This window comes from Protomyctophum bolini (assembly GCF_963924005.1).
Source record: "Protomyctophum bolini genome assembly, chromosome: 5".
In the NCBI taxonomy this organism is placed as follows: Eukaryota; Metazoa; Chordata; class Actinopteri; order Myctophiformes; family Myctophidae; genus Protomyctophum; species Protomyctophum bolini.
The window spans coordinates 35,871,445-35,896,597 of record NC_137866.1 but is presented as its reverse complement, the minus strand read 5'-3'; the positions used below and the strand labels follow the sequence as shown (position 1 = coordinate 35,896,597).

The 25,153-nt window shown below is 45.2% G+C and overlaps 1 protein-coding gene across 4 annotated transcripts in view; it reads right to left on the bottom strand.

The window, feature by feature from the left end:
• agrn (agrin) overlaps positions 1-25,153 on the bottom strand; it is a 347,396-nt gene that overhangs the window by 69,084 nt on the left and 253,159 nt on the right. For 2 of the 4 annotated variants that reach the window (XM_080763911.1, XM_080763913.1), the window contains 8 exons: positions 24,091-24,233; positions 21,906-22,011; positions 17,435-17,554; positions 14,261-14,425; positions 12,375-12,518; positions 10,515-10,639; positions 9,051-9,156; positions 263-682 (listed from right to left, as the gene is read on the bottom strand). In XM_080763911.1, coding sequence (XP_080620037.1) covers positions 263-682; positions 9,051-9,156; positions 10,515-10,639; positions 12,375-12,518; positions 14,261-14,425; positions 17,435-17,554; positions 21,906-22,011; positions 24,091-24,233 — 1,329 coding nt within the window. The remainder of the gene's footprint in view (positions 1-262; positions 683-9,050; positions 9,157-10,514; positions 10,640-12,374; positions 12,519-14,260; positions 14,426-17,434; positions 17,555-21,905; positions 22,012-24,090; positions 24,234-25,153) is intronic. The other 2 variants (XM_080763912.1, XM_080763914.1) reach the window with 1 other exon arrangement.

Sequence of the window (25,153 nt, the reverse complement as noted above, 5' to 3'; positions counted from 1 at the left end):
AAAGGAGCTCCCACGTCCCACTTCTTTACGACTGTAAAGCTGTGATGTGAAAATAAGACTGATTCTTACACTTACTGTACAACCATGTTCGTATGACGTCACAGATGGTGGCATGAATGTGTTATGGTGTGGGCGAAAGCCAATCAGAACCAAGCGTCGCCTCGATGCCCTCTAACAACCCCCACACTCAACTGTCAGACCACTCCCCCAATCCCTCCCAAAGCATTATGGGCAATGAAGTGAATGAGTGGGGTGAATTTACCGACAGACTCCTCTCCTCCGCTGGCCTCTGGGGGCACGCCGCCGCTACCTGCCTCCTCTTCCTCCTCCTCTTCCTCCTCCTCCACGCCGGGCCCCTCCCCGCTGGGCTCGCCGCTGCCGGAGTCCTCGAAGGCGGAGGGCGAGGGCGGGGGGAGGCCGCCGGGGGGGGTGGGCGTGGGGGTGAAGGGGTTGGTGTGCGGTGGCTGGGCATGGGTGGTGAGGTGGGCAGAGGGCGGGTTGGGGGAGGTGAGGGTGGTGGCGGCGGTCGGGGGGTCCGCGTCCACGGTCCTGGGGGGCGGCAGACCCTCCACGTGGCCCGGCGGGGGGGCCGGGCCGGCGGACGGGGTAGGGGAGGAGGCGGGGGAGAGGGGGGTGACAGAGGGGTCGGGGGTGGGTCGGTCGGCTGGCTCAGCGATGGTTTCTGGGGGGGAGGGGGGGAGGGGAGGAAGCAAGGAATGCAATGTATGAATGGCTTAAGCACAGATGGAAATGTTTGTTTTGATCTAAAATAAGCTAAGGTACAGGCCTATACAAAGCAAATACCACAAGTCAACACATCTTCCAATACATTATTAAAAACACATATTGATTGTATGTTCATCGTTTTTAAATTACTTTTTACACAACATAAAATGTCTTGGTATTAAAGTGTCTTCTTTCCCAAAGAATTCATTGACAGATTCTTGGCTGCATACTGCAAAGTTTGCCAACCCCTTTCTGTGATTCTTTATACAGTACACAGTAAACAAGACCAGAGCATTGAGTTGACATTTCATTTTCACACAGAGAAACTCATGTACACGCACGCACACGTACACACACACACACACACGTGCACGCACACACGCACGCACACACACACACACACGCACGCACGCACGCACGCACACACACACACACACACACACACACAAACCTCCTGCAATGAAAGATGTGTGCGCATGCGCGTCTGACAATAACTACAGTAGGATGAGATGAGAGAGGAACTCTTTGCATGACAAACCATAAATAATAGAGGAGCCCCTGTCCACTGCATATGCTGAGCGAAAATGGAATATGGAATATGCTAAAGAATGATGTACAATATTCAGTCATGTCGTTCTCTGGAATGTGGTGCTGCCTCAAACATGAGCTACAGTACAGATTGGATTAAAATACACTACAAACTGTGTGAGTGTGAGTGTGCGTGTGCGTGTGTGTGTGTGTGTGTGTGTGTGTGTGTGGGTGTGTGTGTGTGTGTGTGTGCGTGCGTGCGTGCGAAACTGAATAATGGCTATACTGTAGCATGTGGTTGAGTATTCAAAAGGTAAATAGTGTGTCTAATCCAAAGAGTTTAACGAGGTGCATTACATTCACACACAGAGAGCAGAGGAAAGAGTTTAACGAGGTGCATTACATTCACACACAGAGAGCAGAGGAAAGAGTTTAACGAGGTGCATTACATTCACACACACAGAGCAGAGGAAACCATACAAGGAAGGCACCAACCTGCGCATCGGGAGCAGTTCACATTCAGTGTCTTGCTCAAGGACACTTCAACACTACAAATGGAGTGTCTACTGTCTATCTCCATTTGTATACGCTCAGAGTTAGAAACTAAATTAACAATGTGTACAGTACAGTGTGTGTGTGTGTGTGCGTGTGTGTGTGTGTGTGTGTGTGTGTGTGTGTGTGTGTGTGTGTGCGTGTGTGCGCGTGTGTGCGTGTGTGTGTGTGCGTGTGTGCGCGTGTGTGTGTGTGTGTGTGTGTGCATGCGTGTGCTTGTGCGTGTGCTTGTGTGTGTGTGTGTGTGAGTGTACTGTATAGTGTTCATTTATCAGTTTGTAACTCTGAGAGTATACAAATGGAACCAAATAGACACTCCATTTGTATACTCTTAAGGAGGACATTAAATAAATGCAAATGCTACTGCGCGCTGTGTGTGTGTGTGTGTGTGTGTGTGTGTGTGTGTGTGTGTGTGTACATGCTGTGCCAACGCCTATGAATTATATATCCATATTCAAATGCTGCACTCCGGTTGAGCAGCTTTAATCACCGGCAGCCACTGCCTCCAGTGATGAATGATTGATAGAAATAGGCCAACGAAGAAGAAGAAGCCGCCGTTAACTCTGACTTCAAAGACAGCAGACTGCTGCTCGCTGAGCGTGAGCATCCGTCAACGCCAGCACAACACTCTGTTGTCAGATGCACACACGACGCACACAACACTCCACATCAGAGAGAGGGAGAGAGAGGGAGAGAGAGAGGACTCATATATTGTTTTACTTAAGAGTATAGCAATGCAATGAATGTACGTACTGTATATGTACTGTATGTATACTATAACGTTTAAGCAAGGGGTTAATGTGTGTCAAATAATTGTTGTGGGGTAAGAAAACGTACAATATTAGTCTCTGAGATATAGTGGAGTAGACAATAGTCAAAAGTAAAAGTAACCTACCTCAAAATTGCACTTAAGGGCAGTACTTGAGTAAATGTACTTAGTTACTTTCCACCGCACAGAGAGAGAGAGAGAGAGAGAGAGAGAGAGAGAGGGAGGCTGTCTGCAGAGAGACCATCATTACCCATGCATAAAGGCTTCAGTGCAAAAGGACAAACAGTATGTGATGAAAGGGATAAATAGGACAAAAACTCCTGAGGGGGGTGGGGGCGTAGAGGAGGGGGGAGCTTGGTGGAATGGGGGGGTGGGATAACTTTGGTGGGGTGGGGGGGGCGTAAGTAAGTGCCTCAGATTGTGTCGAGGCAGGCGGGCGTGACAATATTTGTCGCTTTTACTTCGCCCGCGTCCCCCGAGTGTGAGCGTGGGGGGTGACACGAAAATAAGCCCGGCGAAAGAGAAAGAGAGAGAGAAAATATCCACCCCGTTCAGCAAATTCGCACCTCATTAAAATTCTGCTAACATTATGCGTAGGATTTAATTGCATGCTAATAATCGCAAACTTGATCGGCAATTACGCGCCGAGGTGTGAAACTCAATACCTTGACGACGCGGGCTTCGGTATAATCATGCACCACCCCCTCCTATACCCTCCCCGCACGCACACCATACCACAACCCTCTGCTTCTGTCATCCGAAGGGGTGAGAGAGAGAGACAGAGAGAGAGAGAGACAGAGAGAGAGAGAGAGAGAGAGAGGTGCGGAAGTTAGAGGCAACGTCGATGATATCGCCCAGAGCGATGCCACACTCTGCCTTTCCTCTTGGCTACACCTGTCAGTCAGGTGCGCAGTGTAGCGTTTGGACAGCCCTGCTCACTGCACATGTGTATGTGTGTGTGTGTGTGTGTGTGTGTGTGTGTGTGTGTGTGTGTGTGTGTGTGTGTGTGTGCGTGCGTGCGTGCGTCCGCGCGTGCGTGCGTCCGTGTGTGCGTGTGGACGAGGGGAGGGCAGGCAAACCCCCAGCCTTTCTAGGTTTAACAGTCCATTTGCTTTCTTGCCTTTTCCCCGTCAGACCGATTCATACTTTGTCGCGCGCCGGTGTCGAGCAAAGTAAATAGCAGCTCTGCAAGCTCACAACGTGTCGCGGTGCAACACGTTGTGAGCTTGTAGATCTGCTATGTTTGACAGCACAGTACAGAGAGAGCGGGTGGCAGAGCGGAGCTGGCTTTGTTCATCTGTGCTTGTCAGGGCGAGGTGCAGTTATCTCTGAAAGGTGGCAATTAAGATTGTTCTGCGACGGCAGGCTGCACGCTCAGCGTGTAGGAGGAGGAGTAGTGGTGGAAGTAAAAGCCCTGTGTTTAAGATTTTACTTGAGTAAAAGTACAAAAGCATTGGCATCAAAGTATATGTACAGTACTAAAATGTTTCCAAATGTGTATTGCAAACAGGTCACATTGCGGCGCATTATGAGCTTGTACATATTTTCGATTATCCGAAGTATAACAGTGGTATGTTTTGTATTAATAATCTAAAACTGCAAAGTAACTTAGTAGCGGCTGTGAAATATTTCTAGTGGGATGAAAATATTTCCTCTCTGAGATGTAGTGGAGTAGAAGTACAAAACTGTACATTACTTGAGTAAATGGAGGAAGCCGCTCCAGCCAGGAGAGCAGAGGGAAGGCAGGCGGTGAGATTGGAAGGGTGGGAACAAGACCAAACAAAACCAAGTGAAAGAGAAAAATAACAAAGACGGAAGGGTGAAGAACGGAAGGGAGGGGTGGTGGGAGTTGGTGTTAGAACCGAGCTGACGCTAGAACATGGCAGTGAAGAATGAGAGCTGAATAGAGGAGGAGGATGATGACAGAGGATGGTGGTGATGAGGAGGAGTAGCCATGGGGGAATGAGAGAGAGAGAGAGAGCTATCCGGCCATATGGCACCACTTGCTGCCAATTTGCCACAAACCTACAGGTGATGAAGCCATATGGGACAGGCTGGTCACTGCCAATACAATTGTCAGGACAATTTTCAGGAGGCTTTTTTTTGCTATTCCACTTACGGTTGAGCAGGAGAAGATCAATAATTTGTTCATGTTGGCCGCATAACTTATCCAAGCTACATTGCACCTTTTCACAAATATATATATAATATACTGTACAAAATACTAATAATTTTTAAACTCTGAAGATCAAACGGATTATTAAATAACACATAAATGTTTTATACATTTTGAAACTAAAAAGGCATGGGAGACATGAGTCGCATTAAAAATGTATATTCTTAATCTACTAAAGTGTGAAACTTCAGCGAAGGCCGGCCTTCATCTGCGTTATACTTCCTTGAAGTGTTGTTTGTGTCTGCAGCGTTAGCATGCCGTGGCATTGAACCCGCGCGGCTGTAAGCGCTGCATGTAAACAGCGGGGACGGCTGAGGCGTGGTGCCGAGTTGAGCGGGAGGCAGCCGCAAATGCTAATTCGCACCCAGTCACACGTGAAATGAGCTCGTGATCTACAGTAACCCCCGAGCGGCGAGCGGCGAGTCGAGCGGATCCCCTCCGCGAGGCCGCATCCGGGGGAAAGAAATTAAGCCATTCTGGGCGGGAACCCCTTTTGGTGTTTTAAAGCATTATGTTATACTTTAGCTATTGGAAAATAGCAGATCTACAAGCTCGGTGCCGCGCTCCGATCTTGTAGATCTGCTTTTATTTTTTTTATTTATCGTGAAATATTTGAATATATATTCTTTCAGAGTGAACGTTTTTAACTAAAATGTTTGCTTCTGGGTGTCCCTGAAACAACATATTTTCAGATGGGGGGTCGGCGGCCAATTACATATATTTTTGGAGGTCCTTGACATGAAAATGTTTGAGAACGACTGACATAGAAACATGAGTTTTTCAGAAAACTGTCAGGATTTAGAAGACATTTGTAGAATCGTCCTCAGATCTGAATGGTTTAAAAGATCCTTGTTGGCTGTCGGAGGGCTGGTGAGTGTTGGCAGTGGAAGGACTCATATTTTATACTTGAGTAAAAGTAGGATTAGTAGAAATACTAGTAGAAATACTGCCTGTTACAAGTCCTGTATTCAATGTTTTACTTGAGTGAAAGTACTTAATTATAGACAATAAAAACTGTTTTTTTTAAATAGTGAGCTTGTAAATTGGCTATTTTCAAATAGTACTTATATGTACAGTAAATGTACGTAGTTTACTCAAGGGGCTTGGGTAGAGAGGAGTCCTTCCTGCCAGGTACAGGATTACATACTACCCTACATCTCTACTGCCAGGCAACAGAGAAACTCTCATTTTCCCTTGCAAACCCATGGCACTGCATTTGTAATCACCAGATGTTCGGATTTGTTTTGGTGCTTTGGCACCCAAAGCTCCTGAAATGAACATGGGGGGACAATTTTCACAAAGCCACACCTCTGGCGTACACAGTCGGACAAAACACTCCAGGGAGGTCAAGTGTTGCGGAGCAGGGCCGCTGACGGTTAGAGGAATTCATCTGGCCGCTAAAAGATTCTCAACCTTTTCTGGATCAGGGCCCACTGGACCCCCCCCCCCCCCCCCCCAATCCAACCAGTTAACACAGCAGTCGAATGGCTGCCGTGTTTAGTGGTCAGATGGGTGGGGCCGCCTGCATTTTTTTCACAGCATGTTTATTTTAATGATCAATCAATCCACTGTGTTCCGGCTTGGATCAGTAGAAGCAAGATAGTGTACTTTTAGATATATAATACATTTTCCAAGGTCTATATTAATATCTTAATATCTATATTTTTATCATTCCATTTTGCCATTCCAATTATTTTGGGGACAACTTGCAATGAATATATATCCTCACGGCCCCCGCCAACCACACAGGTTGGTTGGGATATCGCTGTGGTAACAGACAATAGAGAGCGACCATTATTTCAAAAGCCGAAAATATGCGGCACCTGGTGCTGGTTTGTGGCCAACACTCCCAGCTGCCCCCCCCCCCCCCCCCCCCCCTACATGTGCCCACTGCCATGGTGTCTCTTCAGCCCTGCAATAACGCCAGCTACCAGCCAACTGCACGCCTCCACGGTGTACATGAAAGCCATTGGCTTTGACACTATTCTGAGCACCTGGTACTGCACTCCACGCCCCCCATCCCCCCACGAGGCATTTTAACTGACGAGGGGAAAGAACTTGCTGTATTTTGTTCTAAGTGAAGTACCTGCCCCACCAGGGCCAGTGTGACGGGACCAAAACACTGAATGATTCAGAGGGCCGATTGCTAGACAGTGGCCCTGAAATATACACTTTCATCCAGTTCATTTCGTCCAAAATGTTAGACTTGATGGTTTTGGAATACAAAGTGCGACATTTTGCCTCTTGTCTCCAGTAAAAACAAGTCGCAAAGAGCTGTGTTGAGAGCTAGTCCAAATTAACGTCTGCGTGTTCCTAAGCAACATCAATCCTATATAACCAGGAAGGACTTGGGCGGCTGTTTAGATCCCATAACCCAGAAGAAAGGGTGCACAGTAATTATCTACTCAGCTAGTTGTTAAACAACTGCCAGGATTGAGTAGTATAAGTTTCTGATGTTTTTGCAATGACAATATTACTGCTATACTGCTATTAATACTCATATCGGTATTGGCAAAAAAAAAGAAACCACTCTTATACTCATGAAAAAGTGTGAATGGCTGGCCCCCTGATGTTTTAATGTGTCAGTTTGTGTCAGTATTACCAGGCCCAGGTTGTCAGGCGGGCCATGGTTTCTACACCCCCAACACATAATAAGGGATTGATGTGTTTGGACTGGAGCAGAGAACCTAATCCCCACAGTGGGCCAGGGAATCAAACAGGAAAAGTGTCACCAGAATGTTGGGGAATTGTGAGGCTCAGGCTACAGTCAAAACGGCAGGTCTGTATCTACAGGGGAGCATCTGTCAGCCTGCGCTCCTCTCCCTAAATTACTCCCTCGCTGTCTGACACCGCTCCCTTTCCCTCGCGCTGGGCGTTGCTCTCGCTCATTCTGACACCTGCTGCTCCGCAGGCAAACCGACATAAGCGATTCTATGTGCTCAGTTGTACGAGTTGGAGTTTGCTCTTTCAAATAGCCTCCAACCGTGAGACTCTGACAACAAAAACAGCAAGCAAATGGGGAAGTCGGTGTGAGACGCTCTGCGGTAAACATCAAAACAGGACTCAATTCACGCAACGCTACGTGACTCGTCCATTAACCTGTTCTATACTATATCGCTCGCCTCTGTCGGGCAGGATTCAAATTAAAAAATGCAGCAGATCTTATCTACAAGCGGCACTGCATTTCGAGATTGTGGATCTGCTACTTTTTATGCTTTTGTGTGACGCTGTAGTATGGCCTAGTAGGGGCATTAATGTACGAAAAAACACAAAAAGTTAAAATATGTAGATTAGAGGTTTTTGTCTGACAGCGGCGATATAATCTGTTGACTGGACTCAAGTTCCTGAGGGCTCTACACCAAATCTCTTAGGCTATGTGAGGAGTTAATTGATATTTTCGCTGAAAGTTCGCCCCCTGTTCTGGCGAACGTACCTTCTCCCTCTTCAGGGTTGTTTATGGTTATAATGGAAACGTAGATCAATCTTCATATGACCACCACGCTCTGACTATAGGTGCGCCACCCGCTCAAAAATTAAAGGGTAGTGGTCGCACACACCAAGACTGCAGTTCAAATATAGTTTATTTCATATTTGAAAGAAACGGACAAGCGTTCATGACTAATTGGATTTTTCATTCTAATTTGTTCACAAATCAAATTAATCTAATCCCGCAATAGGGACATTTGGGCACCCCCCCCCCCCCCCCCCCCATGATATATTGGATGGATCGATGCTATTGACGGTAGAAAAAATAATGATGCTTTACTCTAATGTATGTAACCGATCTATGAACGGCAAAAAAAGCTTTGCTTTGTATATATATATATTTTGAGATGTAATTGCTAGTCACATTATTGACTGCTAACAGAGACTTTATTACACAGCCCACTGCACCATGTCACCATTCCTTTAAAAGGAACCTACATTCAGTCACACTCCACACTGATAAAGGCTGGAAATATGAAATAAACTATATTTGAACTGCAGTCTTGGTGTGTGCGACCCACTACCCTTTATTATTATAGAAATAGAATATATGGAAAAGTAAAAACTAAACAAAAAACCTCACAGATCTTCATGGGTTCTGAAAACGTTTCATATTATAGAAGGCCATAGACATTAGTCAAAAGAGCTAAAAGACAGATGGGTTTCGAAAGACATGGAGAAAACAAAAGTCTTAGAAACAGGGAGCTCGTGGCGATTGGAAGGCCTGCAGCCCTGCAGCACTACTCATTATCTTTCAAGCAGCGCATGACATCCCCTGTGTGTGATGTATGACAGTATATGGCCGGGCCTCACCTGGACACTGGCCCAAGCTATCCACAGTGATGTCCTTGTCCTGCCTGCAGGCTATGGTCCTCAGCTGGCACTGGTCGGCATAGGTCACCCCATCCGAGCCACACACCTGCTCCACCGCGACAGAGATGGAGAGAGGAGAGAGGTGAAAAACATGTAATGTAATCCTCCCCATCGGCAGACAAAATATCGCCACAAGACACCCCCCCTCAGAGCAATTTTAACCTTTCCCACCGTGCTCACCGTGTCTCCATAGCAACCATTTCTAATAGCGGCCAATAGGGGTGTGACGGTTCACATAAGTTACGGGTTCGAGATTATCTTCCACGATGCTTTGCATGGAATCAGTAGCATAAGCAGTGGTGGAAGAATGACTTTGCACCAGTTTGGAAGTAGCAATACCACAGTATAAAATTAAAAAAACTTTTTTTTAAAAATCTCACTTAAGTCAAAGCATGGAAGAATTTGAATGAAAATATACCAGGGGGTCCCCAGCTAAATTTGTACTCAATCATGTTAACCACTTTATCCATATTTCATACATTGGCTGTTCAAAAATAGAAGCTCGCAGCACACATCTGCTATTCATTTTTTAACATTTTAGAAAATAATCTGGGGGGGGGGGGGGGGTTAGAACCAGTGCTTTACACCACTGAGCTCAAAGCATAAGGTTGCGTGGAGGCTACCGGCTAAACACTGATGTTCTTATCAGTGGTCTCCTGTTTCTGTCCAATGGTGTCACTTCAAAAGCAGTGGCAGGCTATTGTTGTAGACATTTCTATCCACCATTTCCATGGAAACCACGGTAGTGGAACTGGCAGGGCATGTCACAGCTTTACATTCTGAATCCTTTTTAGGATATAACTATCTTTTAAATGTTTTCTGTTATTTCGTTTCATACACTCTTACCACATAAACCCTGGTGTCCCTATTTTAGACAATATATATATTGTCAATATACCGTGGGAATGGAATATTTGAAGATAAAATTGCATTTTGTATGATGAAGTACAGTATATATGGCTTAAGTGGTTAATTTGTCTATACATGTAGCGGTGCTGATCTTGTTCGAGTGAGAATACATCCTCAACTGTGGCCCATGTACAGTTCATTACCAATGCATTTTATGAACATGCAATAATGTATAGTATACAAGGCATATCGTCTCTGTCAGGTGGAAACCTCATTATGTCCAAGCTTGTAGATCTGCTACTTTGGATACTTTTGTGTGACGCTGTAGTATGTATCAAGTAGAGCATCCATTTCACCCGTGTGAAATGATTTGGGTTCTTATCATCATACATTTTCTCATTCCGGCCAATCACTTTTGTCTTCAATGTTTGTGTTTACACAGACCCTCAAAGCTGGACATAGCCGTCAAACACGCACGCATGCACACAAAACGTTAGAATATGGAGATAAGAGGTTTCCACAGCAGATATCATGGTACCAGGTGAGTACACATACCTTGGTCTTGTTCTTGTCATCACAGTCAGGTGAGGGACACTCACAGTGGGCCAGGCCGTTCTCCTCCACGCACGACGCTCCGTAGCGACACTCCAGCTCGTCACATGACGTCGGCGCCTCCGGACCTGAGGAGGGAGTTAGAACAGGATTTAATTAACATCCAACTCATTAACATGCAATGCAAACTTCATTGCGGTTTCATGTCAACGCCACAGCGGTGAAAGATCGATTACTCTGTTGCAGTAAAAAAAACAAAATGTGTGTGTGTGTGTGTGTGGGGGGGGGGGGGGGGGGGGACCCCGACACACACGCAATATCGGTAGAGGGTGCAGTGGAGTAACAACATTTTTAATTTTTTCTGGTGAAAACAAAATCCCTTTCTGGCCAAAAAGTGCATTCATACGTGTGGTGGGGGGCTCAAAGTGCGTCCACTGAGGAAAGTAGGCTTTCTAATTACACAACCCGTCTTTCTATTGGTGAGTAGGTAAAACATTATTTTTATTTTCGCTACAGGGGAGAGGCTGGTCTGCATTTCATTAGAGGCAGGAATCAGTTCCATAGCCTTAATGCAACGGCAGAAAGAGCAGTAAGGCTATGGACCAGATACTTAAGAATAATTTTGAGGTACTTTTACTTTACCTGAGTATTTGAAAGCTTAGTCATTTAGCAGATTTGATTATTATGACAAAATACACATTAACCACTTAACAACGTCCTATTTTATACTTTGACTACTCAAAAAGAGTATGCGTCATGACTTATTGTGAGCTTGTAGATGTGCTACATTCTGGGACCAAATTTTTGTTTTGGCACATTTTGACAATTTCAAGCACTTTTTACTTGGGTACTGCGAGGATATTTTAATGCCAATGCTTTTGTACTTTCACTACAAGTAAAAATCCTGAATCCAGGCTGGCTCTGAGAAGCAGCTATAGCCTGCCTGGGCTCTGTGTTTGCTCCGACATCACAGGAGCTCGGGATCCACCCCACGCATCGCTCCCCGCTGTCATGTCAGCCAGGCCCAGACAGACCATACCTTTATCACCACCGTGTGTGTGTGTGTGTGTGTGTGTGTGTGTGTGTCCGCCCCGCTGCCTGTGTGTGCCGGGACTATTGGCTTCATTAGGCACTTTACTTCCAAGTCCACACACCCGGCGGTAAGCCTTAATGAAAGAGCGACAGGCCACCTCCTCGGCAGCTAGCTGTAACCTTTCTTTGCTGCGCGCTGCGCTCATTTGGGGGGAGCCGTGGTCAGGTTATTATGCCCGATCAATTATTTAGACCGGATTTATATGCATGGTGGAGAAGGAAAAAATGCCTGTTTATGTAGTTACTGCACCGTACTGCCGTACACGCTACCCCTCTATATACGGTATGTATTGGGAGGGATGAGAGTATCGTCTCTGTCGGGTGGAAACCTCATGTGTCCAAAACTGTTACTTTTCAGGACATATGTGTGTTTTTGTTTGTTATGATTTTATGATGTTCTAAATGTATTCAGCAATGGTGGTGTCTCCAAGAAGGAAATGCAAAACATGGTGGTGACAGGGACAGACAGTTTTCAGCACGATCTGCCAATGTTGCAGCCAGCAGCAGGTAGTATATATATATGCCTCACCATTCCTTCTACACTCCTTCTCCCCTCCTCTTCTGTCCCCATGTCTCCTCCCCTCGTCCTCCTCTCCTCCCCTCTCCCCTCCCCTCCCCTCCCCTCCCCTCTCCTCTCCTCTCCTCTCCTCTCCTCTCCTCTCCTCTCCTCTCCTCTCCTCTCCTCTCCTCTCCTCTCCTCTCCCCTCCCCTCCCCTCCCCTCCCCTCCCCTCCCCTCCCCTCCTCTCCTCTCCTCTCCTCTCCTCTCCTACCTTGGTCGCAGCCGTTGGTTCCCATCTTGCTGCCATCGGGACACACGTTGCACTTCATGCCCTTCACCCCCGTCTTGCAGGAGCACAGACCCGACATCTGCTCGCAGTCGTCACGCACTGAACCTGATGCGTCACAGTTACACGCTGCATGGATGGATGGATAGACATAAAGACAGACAGACAGACATAGATAGATGGGAAGGGAGGGGCGTAGGAGAGATGGGAGAGAGAGACATAGACAATGAAATAGATAGACATCAAGGTCAACATAAAAAATGGGAGACAGGTTGGGAAGCGGCGTGTGTGTATATGTGACATTAAGAGTGATGGAGAGAAGGGTAAATGTCTTCAAGGGTGAATTATGTCTCGGACGGGCGCAGACAAATGTGCAAGCTCGCAGGCACACACACACACACACACACACACACACACACACACACACACACACACACACACACACACACACACACACACACACACACACACACACACACACACACACACACACACACACACACACACACACACACACACACACACACACACACACACACACACACACACACACACACACGCAGTAAAATCCAGAGTGTTAATTTAACTCAGAGAGTGTACACTCTCAAGTAAATTTTCACAGTACAGTCGCTTACACCCACACCGCACACACAATCACCTAAGTGCGCCTACAGACATCCACAAATGGTGGTCTGCACCACCATGTGTGTGAGTGTGTGTAGCCTATTAGGAGTCTTCTCTTGAGTGGCACGGTAGAGGCAAACCTGAGCCTCATCACAACCTTCCTTTGATGCACATCCCCCTGTCAGGATAAGGGGTTAGGCGTGGTTCAGAGCGAGGCCAGTTGGCGCTCAGGGGCAGGCGAACAGGGGATACACACACAGAGGTGGAGAAGCAAGGTGGTGGCGTAGAAGCAAATAACCACCCCGGGGAAGGAAGGACAAAGCACACAGTGTTCCCGGTCTGTGTGTGTGAGCGTCTTTTCGTTTGCTCATCGGAGGTTAAACGTCTGGGCCTGGCCGCAGCGGGGGTCGCGGCTCTCGCTATGGGCTGAAAATGCTCAGGAGATCACTGGCCGCACGTACTGTATGTTCAGGAGGTGAAACAGCAGCGACCAAGTGACCTCCGAGAATTGAACAAAATAAGTCTGTGAATATCTGAATGTGTCTGTTTTCGGCTCTGGAAAGAACACGTCGAATCTCTGTGTGTTTGGGAGAGGTGTGGCCGCTGGCCAATCTGACCCGTTAGGCTTTGCGGATTGGCCAACGCTTGGTGTCGCGTTTGTACCGATTCGATTCTCCAATATAAATGGCGGTGCGGTGTACAGTATGTAGAAATTGGGAGATAAGTCTGAAACTCCTACAGAACATGGCAGACAATATGTCGTCACTGTCAGGTGGAAACGTCATGTGTCCTGTTACCTTTGAGGATTCAAATAAAAAAAATAGCAAAAGTAGCAGATCTACTCGTTTCGAGCTTGCATATCTGCTACATTTGATGCTTTGGTAAGCAAAAAACGTAATGCTGCCCGGCAGCAGCGATGTACAAAGACTACATCAGGTAAAGGAGTATTTCACCCTTCACACGAGGAGATCTTTATAATATACTGACGCGCAGTGCCGGTCTGACCTCGCCATGCACTGCTGTATTACCGTCTGCTTGTAAACACACTGGTCAAGGAACTGAAGCGTAGGAATTAGCGACTGTGGAAAAACTGCAAAGGTAGTTGCAGTTTTCCTCAGTGGCTCTGGATGAGAGCCTGGGCCACGCGTGACATGTGAGTGTAAGTGGAATGGAATGCTTTGACAGGACATAATGAATGTGCCAGCAGGCAGCCATACAGTACACCGAGGAAACACCGGCTGCCTTACGTGTGCAGCCGCTCATGTTCTCCGTCACGATGCCGCGGAAGTTCCAGAAGCCGGGCTCGCATCGGTCACATTTCTGCCCGCCGACGCCGGGCTTACAGGAGCACTGACCGCTGGTGGGGTCGCATGTCCCTTTGTAGGCTCCGTAGCTGTTACACTGGCATGTGCCTGGAGGTGGACACACACACACACACACACACACACACACACACACACACACACACACACACACACACACACACACACGTGTCAAATACTACTAACTACAGTGTTCTCAAACTTTTAGATTTGTATGTATATATGTACGGTATGTACAGTATACATGTGTATATGTAGCAGTCTAATATCTCCCCCTACCCCCAAGCAATTGTCTTTGGCTTAGTGGTTAAGATGTTGGCTTTCCATGCGGGAGTCCTAGGTTCGATTCCTGGGTCCCAGTGTTACATATACTGTATACACATAATTAAGTTTATACATAATAATAGAATAGAAATAAAGTTATTGTACCCGCTGTTGTCACCCGTACCTTATTTATCTTCACGCATGGGCACCGTGTACGCAATATTGATTAACCACTTAAGCACTTGTCGGGCTAGTGAAAATGGCCCATCTAAAAGCTCACAACGGGTTGCATCACAAGCTTGCTTCCCTATTTTGACATTTTGGAATGAGAAGAAAACGTTTGTGTGTCTTAAAAAACACACAAAAAAAGAAAAACGTTTGCCTATAATGACATGCCAAAAATAAGAACGGCAGCTAGGAATTTGTTAAGACAGAACAATCTATATACTGCAGATATAGTGTGGCAGTGGCACAGGAGGAGCTGCGTGGAGAAGATAATATGTATTTGATGTATTTCCATGTTTTTGTTCTTGCTTACTGTAAATCGCTCTGGATTAAGAGCGTCTGCTAAATCTCTAAATTGTAATTGTAATTGTAGAATAAGGTTCCCCTAACTGCTCCTGGTGAGCAGGTTGGTTTGAGCAAGACGCTGAACCCCTAACTGCTCCTGGTGAGCAGAGCAAGACGCTGAACCCCTAACTGCTCCTGGTGAGCAGAGCAAGACGCTGAACCCCTAACTGCTCCTGGTGAGCAGAGCAAGACGCTGAACCCCTAACTGCTCCTGGTGAGCAGAGCAAGACGCTGAACCCCTAACTGCTCCTGGTGAGCAGAGCAAGACGCTGAACCCCTAACTGCTCCTGGTGAGCAGAGCAAGACGCTGAACCCCTAACTGCTCCTGGTGAGCAGAGCAAGACGCTGAACCCCTAACTGCTCCTGATGAGCAGAGCAAGACGCTGAACCCCTAACTGCTCCTGGTGAGCAGGTCGGTTTGCTTTTCTCCGCCGTCGGTGTGTGAGTGGGTGAATCTCATGCACATTGTTAAGCACATTGGATAAAGGCGCTATATAAACGCACCATTTATAGTGCATGATTCAAAACGCCTTGCTTGAATTACAATGTGAAACCTCTCTTTTTTCCATCATCCAGTCGTCTGACTCTGCAGAATGAAATGTGCTCTCAGTTTTGTTGCTTTAATAATGTAATTAACCCCATGCCACACTGCAATGTACAGCTTTATTAAACAGGGCTCTGTCTTGCAGTGCGGTTGGAACCAGACCTCAAGCACACAGTATATCTGCTATTTTATAATTTGTTGTTTAAACATTTTATAGTACATTGACTATATGGTAAGTATATATTACCATATAGTCAATGACGGAGAAGTATATTGTATGTCAGGTGGAAAATGCATGTGCAAAACGTTTCAGGATTCAAATTAAAAAATAGCAAAAAATAGCAGTTTCAAGCTTGCAGTTCTGATACCTTTGATGCCTTTGTGTGACGCTGTAGTAGGATCCAAGTACGGTGTTCATTTACAATCTGAATATTGAGATAAGAGATTTCTGCGTGACGATATTTTGATGCCAATACTTACAATCAGCACTTTTTCCTCAAGTAAGATTCTGAATACACTAATACAGGTCTTTCATTTTATATTGCGGTGTCGTATTGCTGCATGGTTTTACTTCCACCACTGCAACCCGGCGATGCGTGTGGAAGGCGTCCTCTCAGCGCTTTGTGTAGGTAAGTTATTGGTAGCAGACAAGCCATTGATTATTAGTTATAGCGTGAGATAGGGTTTTAATTAAATTGGACAACAGCACTTTTATGTTTACATTTTTATGTTCAATAATGCTGGTGTGTCGTCCTGCGTGGTCACGAGTGTGTATGTGTGCGTGCGTGTGTGCGTGACACCTTAGGGTTGGGGTTAAACAAAAAAAAAATTGAATTTTGGAGGTGTATAAAATTCAAGTATAGTAACACAAACGTGTGTGCGTGCGTGCGTTTGTGCACTTGTCCTTGCTGCGGAGCCTATAGAGAGAACTTGCTGCAATATGACTTCAAGGTTTTTTTCCTTTTCATTGAAACAACAAAACAAAGCTGTTTATCTCCCACTAGCATCGCTGCCATGTAACATTTCCACATACATGACAGCTGAGGGCTAGAGAGTAATGAATAATAAATAATTATTTTCTGCCTGGCCTATATAAAAAAAAGATCAAACATTCCAACAGTGAATCTGCCGTCAAATGATGCTTTGACGCCTTCAATATGGGTCTTAATTTTCACCTATTTTACTGTGTTATGGCACCATTTTTCAATAACAAGAAAGATAGAGGGAGAAGAGTAGAGCTATTAATTATGGATGACTTTACTTTTTACTTTTAGTCACTGTGGCTGATTTCTGAGTAAATACACCTGCTTATATCCACCATACTGTAAGTCTTCCCTTCCTACCTACAATATTTATTTTACGCTATATGAGCTTTATGCACACTCCTCCTCTCAGCTGGAATATCATTAGTCACCATCAACAGATGATTGGCAATTAGCATATATATTGTTGTTCTCGTCGAGAAACCTCTTATCTCAAAATTCGGTTCTCGAGTTACGTGGATTACAGACATACTACGTACAGAGACTTGGTGCATTTACAGACAGACAGACAGACAGACAGACAGACAGACAGACAGACAGAACACTGTACTTGGTCATACTACTAAAGCGTCATACAAAAGCATAAAAAATAGCAAGCTTGTGCTTGTAGATCTGCTACCACTGCTGAAAACTAGCACTAAGTACTTCTTCCACCACTGGTCATCATCAGCCACTTACTGGGGCAGCCAGCCTGACCCACGCCCAGGGCGGCTGTCTCGTTGTCGGAGCAGCATCCGTACACAGACAGACTGCAGTGCTGTGGTGCCGTCTGCTCCGTCGGAGATGTGGACGAAACTGCTGATGAGGTGGCGAACAAAGCAACAGAAGGAAAGACAGCGACAGAGACAGAGGGAGAGAGAGAGAGAGAGAGAGAGAGAGAGAGAGGGAGGGAGAAAGGGGGAATGCAAACAACGATATTTCAGTGATTATGGATGTACGGCAGAGGGGAAATTAGACAACACAATCTCTGAACAACAACACGCAACTTTTCAGGGGCAAACAATGCAATCGGTGTGAGGTGCCCCTGAGGTGGAGAGAGAGAAGCTAGGCTGCCAGCCGGCTCTGAGATAACAATTCTATTTGGTACGTTATTATTTTTTTTACGCCCACAATGACTCAAAATCAGCAGGAAAATGATGCCATTACCTCTGCTGAAAAACAAGCAATGGTTGAATTTGCAGCGGCTGACATTCACCACGTCCGAGACACATCCTCATTTATTCCTACCTAACCGTGACCCAACTTCCAACCCCCGCACCAACAAAAGAAAAAATAAATGCTTTTCGCATTCTGTATGTGTTTGTGATTGTGTGCGGTAGCCTATGCTGATGCCTGTGGGTGTACCTAATGCTAATATGACAGCTCTGAATGCAGCAAAGAAAAAAAAAAACTTCCTTCCCAGAAACCTAGAACTTCCCTGAATAGGGAAAGAAAAGTGCAAAAAGCACATGGGGGGGAGAGGGGGGAGCGGACAGCTATTTGTTTCATGTAAGAGCTAAAGATATTATTGTTCAAAGTCTCCCTAGGCCCTGAAGCAAAAAGCGCAACGCTCGCCAGTTGTGAAGACGAAGTGCAGAAATCTCTGACTCTCTCTCTCTCTCTCTCTCTCTCTCTCTCTCGCTCTATTCGCTTCTCCATCTCTTTTTCCGTGTGTTGCTCATTTGGAGTTTGCAGCCAGTGGATACAGGGCCCATAAATCACGCTGTTACTGGTGTGGATATGAGCTGGAGCCTAATGGTGATGACTCGGCTCGCGCTCCTTTTTTCCACTTGCTTTCCCACTCCAGAGATGGGCTTTGGACACAGTTCATTTAACTTGCCACTTTCCAGCGCTCCATTCTGCTATCTGTACTGAGCCTATTAGGACAAGGGGGGGAACTTTTAATTTCATATGTTCGTCTCCCCTTCAAGGTATTTTCTTCCCCTTCGCTGGCCATTGTCTGGTGCAATACAGCTGGCTCTGATGGGCCGTATTACCACTCTCTCCTCCTGGAGGCTATACTGGACGCTGCAGTTGTTGTTGGCGTGGCTGAAAAGAAAAGCTAGTCCTTAATATGCCTGCAAGGACAGATCTGTTCATGCCTCTTCACGTTTCTATTCCGCTGTAATGCATAGTTTCTACTAAAACCGCGTGGCTCAGGAAGCAGAGCGGCCGCTTGAGGAACAGAAGGTTCCCGGGTGGTTTAATCCCCGGCTCCCCCTACAGTAGGTTGGTGTCGAAGTGTCCTTGAGCAAGACACTGAACCTCTAACTGCTGTCAATGAGCAGGTTGGTGTCGAAGTGCCCTTGAGCAAGACACTGAACCTCTAACTGCTCCCAATGAGCAGGTTGGTGTCGAATTGCCCTTGAGCAAGACACTGAACCTCTAACTGCTGCCAATGAGCAGGTTGGTGTCGAAGTGCCCTTGAGCAAGACACTGAACCTCTAACTGCTCCCAATGAGCAGGTTGGTGTCGAAGAGTCCTTGAGCAAGACACCGAACCTCTAGTCTAACTGCTCCTAATGAGCAGGTTGGTGTCTTGCATGGTTTCCTCTGGGCGAAAGCAAAGCACTTTGGATAAAGATGCAATATAATATATATATCATGTAGTTCTGCTTCCAAAGCGGAAAAACCGACACACAACAAAGTCTAAATCAGTCTCAAACTAAAGGTGTTCCTCTGTCTGAGCCCTTCAAATGCCACTGTGAATCCTGACCCAGATTTCTTGTTTTGCTATAAAAGGACAGCTCGGCAGGCAAGGCAATCAGCTCCCAGGGACTCTTCAGGCTCACATGTTTCAGTATCAGACAGCACCTTTCAAGCTGCACAAAATGTGACATGTTTATGAACACAATCCTTGGGAGGAAAGAATAATAAATAAAAATAAGGAATGTTTGATACTCTAGCGAGGGCCTGCATGTTGTTCGGTAGAGGTTTTTTGAATGCTTTGAGGTTAATGTTTTTGAAGCAAAGTTTGTCCTTGCATTGCTAATGCAGGACGTACATTGAAAATTCCAATAGATCGGAGTCTTCTTTCCCTCCCCTCCTTCTTCTTTTTATGGCAGCCAATGGGAGACGAGGACCCGAAAGCTCTTGCAGTCGTAGAGGACTCCTCAGAAAAGGGGATTGATTATCCAGGCGTGGTGCAGAAAGCGTGACAGTCAGTGCCCAAGGAGGCCGGCTTAGGAAGGGCGCCGGTCTGCAGGGAGCGAGGGGAGCGCGAGCATGAAAACGCAGCTCTCTCTCTCTCTCTCCATCCCTCACCCTTTCAGCAGTGGTGGAAAGTAACTATACGTATATGTACAGTATGTACTCAAGTATTATATCGTTGCCGTCGATGTCGATCTCCAAATATAAACTTTTCGTAAATGAATGCCCTACTTGATCAAGCTACAGCATAAAAAAGCATCCAATGCTATTTGGGAATTTGAATCCTGAAAAGTAACAGTTTTGGATATATAAGGTTTCCACCTGACAGAGACGATATTATACTTAAGTATATTTTATTTATTTTACTTTACTTCTACTTTACTACTGTAGCAGTAGTTACTCTCTCTCTCTCTCTCTCTCTCTCTCTCACACACAGCCACAGGGAATCAAACAGGCTGGAATGATCACACAGAATCTCTTATGTGGACCCTCGTTTCACATAGCCAGGAGGAAGAGCACAACCGTGGCCAGCCTATTGGCTCACACACTTAATGTGGCAACCGTTCTCGCTGCCAAAACAAAATACCCCCTCTGCATTCATTTATAAAGTTGAGCGAATTAAGTGGGAGCAGTGACGGTCAAGAGGGTTAGACAAGCAGACTTGTGCCACAAAGGTCATCGGTTCAAATCCCAATACCGCCTGGCAAATTATTTTGTCGGGGAAAAGTTAATTATTATTTCTCATGAGGACTGCAGACTCAAGGTCCTTACGCACTGGGGGCGTTTTTGTAATTTTCATCCAAAAATAAGGCAGGCGGCTGTGACCTAAAGGTTAGAGGAGCGTGCTTGCAAGCTAAAAAGTTACAGATTTGATTTCCCCAGAACACCAGGAAAAATCTGGGTGGGGAAGTGAATGGTACCCTCCCACTGTGTGGTGCCAATAAGAAAGACACTGAGCTTTCGCCCAATGTAGGAATTCCTTTATTAACCCATTCCTTCCATAAATATGGTATTTTAATCCCATGCCATTCACCATCCTTTAGTGAAATAAAAAAATACAAGATAATAAAAAATAAAATCGTCTGGTAGATAGATATTATTTTCATGTCGAAAAGTGGGATTTTACACAAAAGGTGGGGTTCTGAGAGTCTTCTCACCGTGGAGAATAGGCTTTCAACAATCCGCTTTTTGGTGCATATTATACTGTATATTTTTACCAGGCCAAAATAAATGTACCATCGCATAGCGTTAAGGAGAACTCCTAAAGCTATGGACCAGAGCTACCACTTCTTGTTGCCTCTTTTGATAGATGCTGCTGTAGTTATTATACTGTATGGAAAGTGTCTAATAAAGGCCTAAATTGTAAAACTGCAAACGCTCTCCACTCTAAACCGTCAATGAGCCCTTGAGAAAGGGCTCTCAAGTTGTTCACTCGCCCCAAGAGTAGAACACTGATCCGCTTCCAGGTTTGGAAGTGCTTCCACAGTAAAATCCTGTTAATTTATCCATGTGTTAAATCTGAGTTTAAAAAAATGTAGGCCTAACTAAAAGGACTCTTCTTCTGTGTCCATTTGGTTACATTTGTAAACTCTCAGAAGTAAAATTAACACAGACAATTTCACAGTGTACGTGAGTGCATCGCAAGGGCATTCATCGCTGCATAAGTATAAATGCCATGTCCCGACCGGGATCCGACCTTCTCTTGTTACATTTGTGCTTTCTCAAGAAGCAGTTATTATTGGGGTGAGACGACAGCGATGTCACTAGAGCTCATCATCATTTTACTTTTGCTACTTGAAGTATATTTTGCACTTTGTAGTAGGCTACTTGTAACACAACAGTATGTCTACATTGCGATACTGCTACTTTTACTTAAGTCTAAAATGGGAGACATTGTTCCACCACTGATCCCATGGATGAATGAAATGAGGATGTGAGATGAGGGTGTTGAGGGTTCTCCTCTGGCGTTTAGGAAAGGATCAGTGATCCTTTCAGTGGCTGGCTGATGATGAATGACGTACCTGGACAAGGTCCCTGACTCTGGATCAGCAAGTGTTCTTGTTTCTCACAGCGGGCCTTCTTTAGGACACACTCGTTCATATAGGTCTGTCTGTCCGACGCACACACCTACGTACAGTAAGACAAGACGCACAGTATGAGTCACACACCTACAGTAAGACAAGACGCACAGTATGAGTCACACACCTACAGTAAGACAAGACGCACAGCATGAGTCACACACCTACAGTAAGACAAGACACACAGCATGAGTCACACACCTACAGTAAGACAAGACACACAGTATGAGTCACACACCTACAGTAAGACAAGACGCACAGTATGAGTCACACACCTACAGTAAGACAAGACGCACAGTATGAGTCACACACCTACAGTAAGACAAGACGCACAGCATGAGTCACACACCTAAGACAGGTCATAGTATGAATCACACCCCTAAGACAACAAGTCATACAGTAGAAAGGGACGTGTCCACAGAAAGCGCTTTATGAGCGGAGGAACGCTTTGGATATAATTAATCTCAGGCAGAATCTCTTACAGTATTGAATCCTGGCTTTGCCACGTCTAAGGACTAGAATTTTCTAAAGTTTAGTCACACCCCCGCTCAGGGGCCTAAAGCTACGCACCCATAGTGACTCTCCCAAGTAGCCACTTCTCTCAGACAGCTGATACGATGGAGGTGGCAGGCCTAAAGGCTGAAATCCTTAACCTCACTATAAAAATATATCGCCAACCTCGCCAAGCTGATCAGGTCTGAACTAAAAGCTGTGTTGGCTGAAGAATTTGAAAGCATCAAATCTGACTTTGTAAAAACAGATGTAGTGGCAAATAATACTGCAATAATTCACTCTGGGGTGGAAGAGATGGAAAAACAAAAACAAAACACTTTATATGGATATGGCCCCTAACACCAGAAACAGTGTTAGCTACAGTGCAATTTAACAGAAATGATATACTGTAAAGGCTTTAGAACAGATAACTCAGAATAGATTGAAAACATTGTATTTCTTAAATGTACACAAGTGTGGATATTATATTTTATCTTGGCGTTCAGGCTCTGCTATATATTACTCCCTGTAACAGTAGAAGACAACTATTTAATTGCAGGGAGAAGTGTATGGAAACCTCTTGAGTGTGCCTGAACTATATCAGAGCTATTCTCATTTATGGATAATTATTATCTTTTTATACAGTAGTGCCACTCATCTCATCATTAACATTAACATATCAATTATTAAATTAAAGTAGATGTTGTCCAAAACATTTGTCAGGTGTAAGTTTGTCTTTGTATGACAGAGACAATGTGCCTCATACATGTGCACGACTTGTCAATTCTTCCTAAATTGGAGAAGCGCAGTTGATTTGCATAATGCTGTCAACGCCATAAGAGGCATGCAAACGTTGACGAAACGAAATGGCCAAGCAGGGTACGTTTTCAAACTCTGAACGTTTTACTGTAAAAAAAAAAGCATGACAAGAAATAAATACTAATGCTGTCAACAATGACAGCAGAAAGACACCACCGTTTCACTGAATATTAAAAACATATCAGATTTAGTCTGTTTATTAACCATCAGCTTTTATGCGATAATTGGAGACCGCACTGTCAGCTGTCAAGTAGTAGCGCAGTAGATGGAAAATAATACATCTCACATGTCACAACACAGGGTTTGAATATTATTATTATTATTATTAGGATTAAATTACTTATTTCAGGTCTAGTCAACTATTCCAGTGAGTGAAAAACAGAGAAACTTGTGTGGGTGTGCAGTTCCAACACGAATGCGCAGTGGTGGAAAATGTACTTAAAGCAAAGTAACAATACTGCATTGTAGAAATACTCTGTTATAAGTCAAAGTCCAGAATTCAACATTTACTTGAGTAAAAGTACAAAAGTATTGGCTTCAAAATGTACCAAAAGTAAAAGTACTAATTGTGCAGAATGTCCCATTTAAAGTTTTCAAATGTATAATAATAATCTTTTGAAAATAGCAGATCTAAAAGCTCACAATTGTAGTGGAGTAAAAGTACAATATTTGCCTCTGAGATGTAATGGAGTAGAAGTAAAAGTACTGGTAATTGGAAATTACTCAAGTAAAGTAAAAAATAAATGCTGCAAGATTGTACTTAAGTACAGTACTTAAGTATATAGTTACTCATTGGGAGGGTGTGAGAAGGTCCTACCGGGTTTCGAGGCACGCTGTGACAGGTGAAGTCACACACGCAGCGGTCGTCCTCCGCATCCTCATCCCACGAGCCGCCGAACCTCCGACAGCGATCCTGTTCACAGCTCTCCACTCCGGAACCGGACCCTCCCGAACCACAGTCTGACAGACACACACACACACACACACAGAAAAAAGCGAAGTCATTAGACCTGAGGACGATTCTACAAATGTCTTCTAAGTTTTCTGAAAAACCCATGTTTCTATGTCAGTCATTCTCAAACTAATTCAATTCATGTCAAGGACCCCCAAGATTATTATGTAATTGGCTGCCGAGCCCCATCTGAAAATGTGTTGTTCCAGGGACCCTCCTATTGATTTAAAAAAAATAGCAGATCTACAAGCTCGTAGCACGGCACTCGGGGTGCGCGCTATGAGCTTGTACAGCTGCTATTTTTCAATAGCTAAAGTACCGTATAACATAATGCTTAAAACACCAAAAGGGGTTCACCCAACACACAACAGACACGGTGAGAGCTCCTCTGCGTTTGTGTTTCAGTGTTTGCCAGTGTTAAGACATGAACAGACGTTCCGGGTTAAGGTTAATACATGAACAGCATCATCAGATGTTCCGGGTTAGGGTTAATAAATGAACAGCATCATCAGAGGAGGGGGGGGGGGGGTGATTGAAATTCAGCTCACGTTGACGGTGGAGGAGATTGAACCGAAGGCGCCGCTGGAAACTCACCATAATGACCCACCGTAGAGAGGACCAGAGACTGACTCAATGAATTACTGTACATGCAACATCTCCCCGCCACCAGGTGCTCTGTATTCATTACACAACGGGGTGTGTGTGTGTGTGTGTGTGTGTGTGTGTGTGTGTGTGTGTGTGTGTGTGGACCGTGAGGTAGTTTGAAGCCTTGTCTTCAGTGAATGCCAGCTTTACTTCCTGATAGGAAGATGTCGCTAATTGCGAAGCATTCTACAAAAATCTAATTACTGTAGGGCTGGCCGATATGACTTCAAGTCAATATCACGATTATTTTTTACTTTTGCCTAGATTAGTAAGATTACGATCA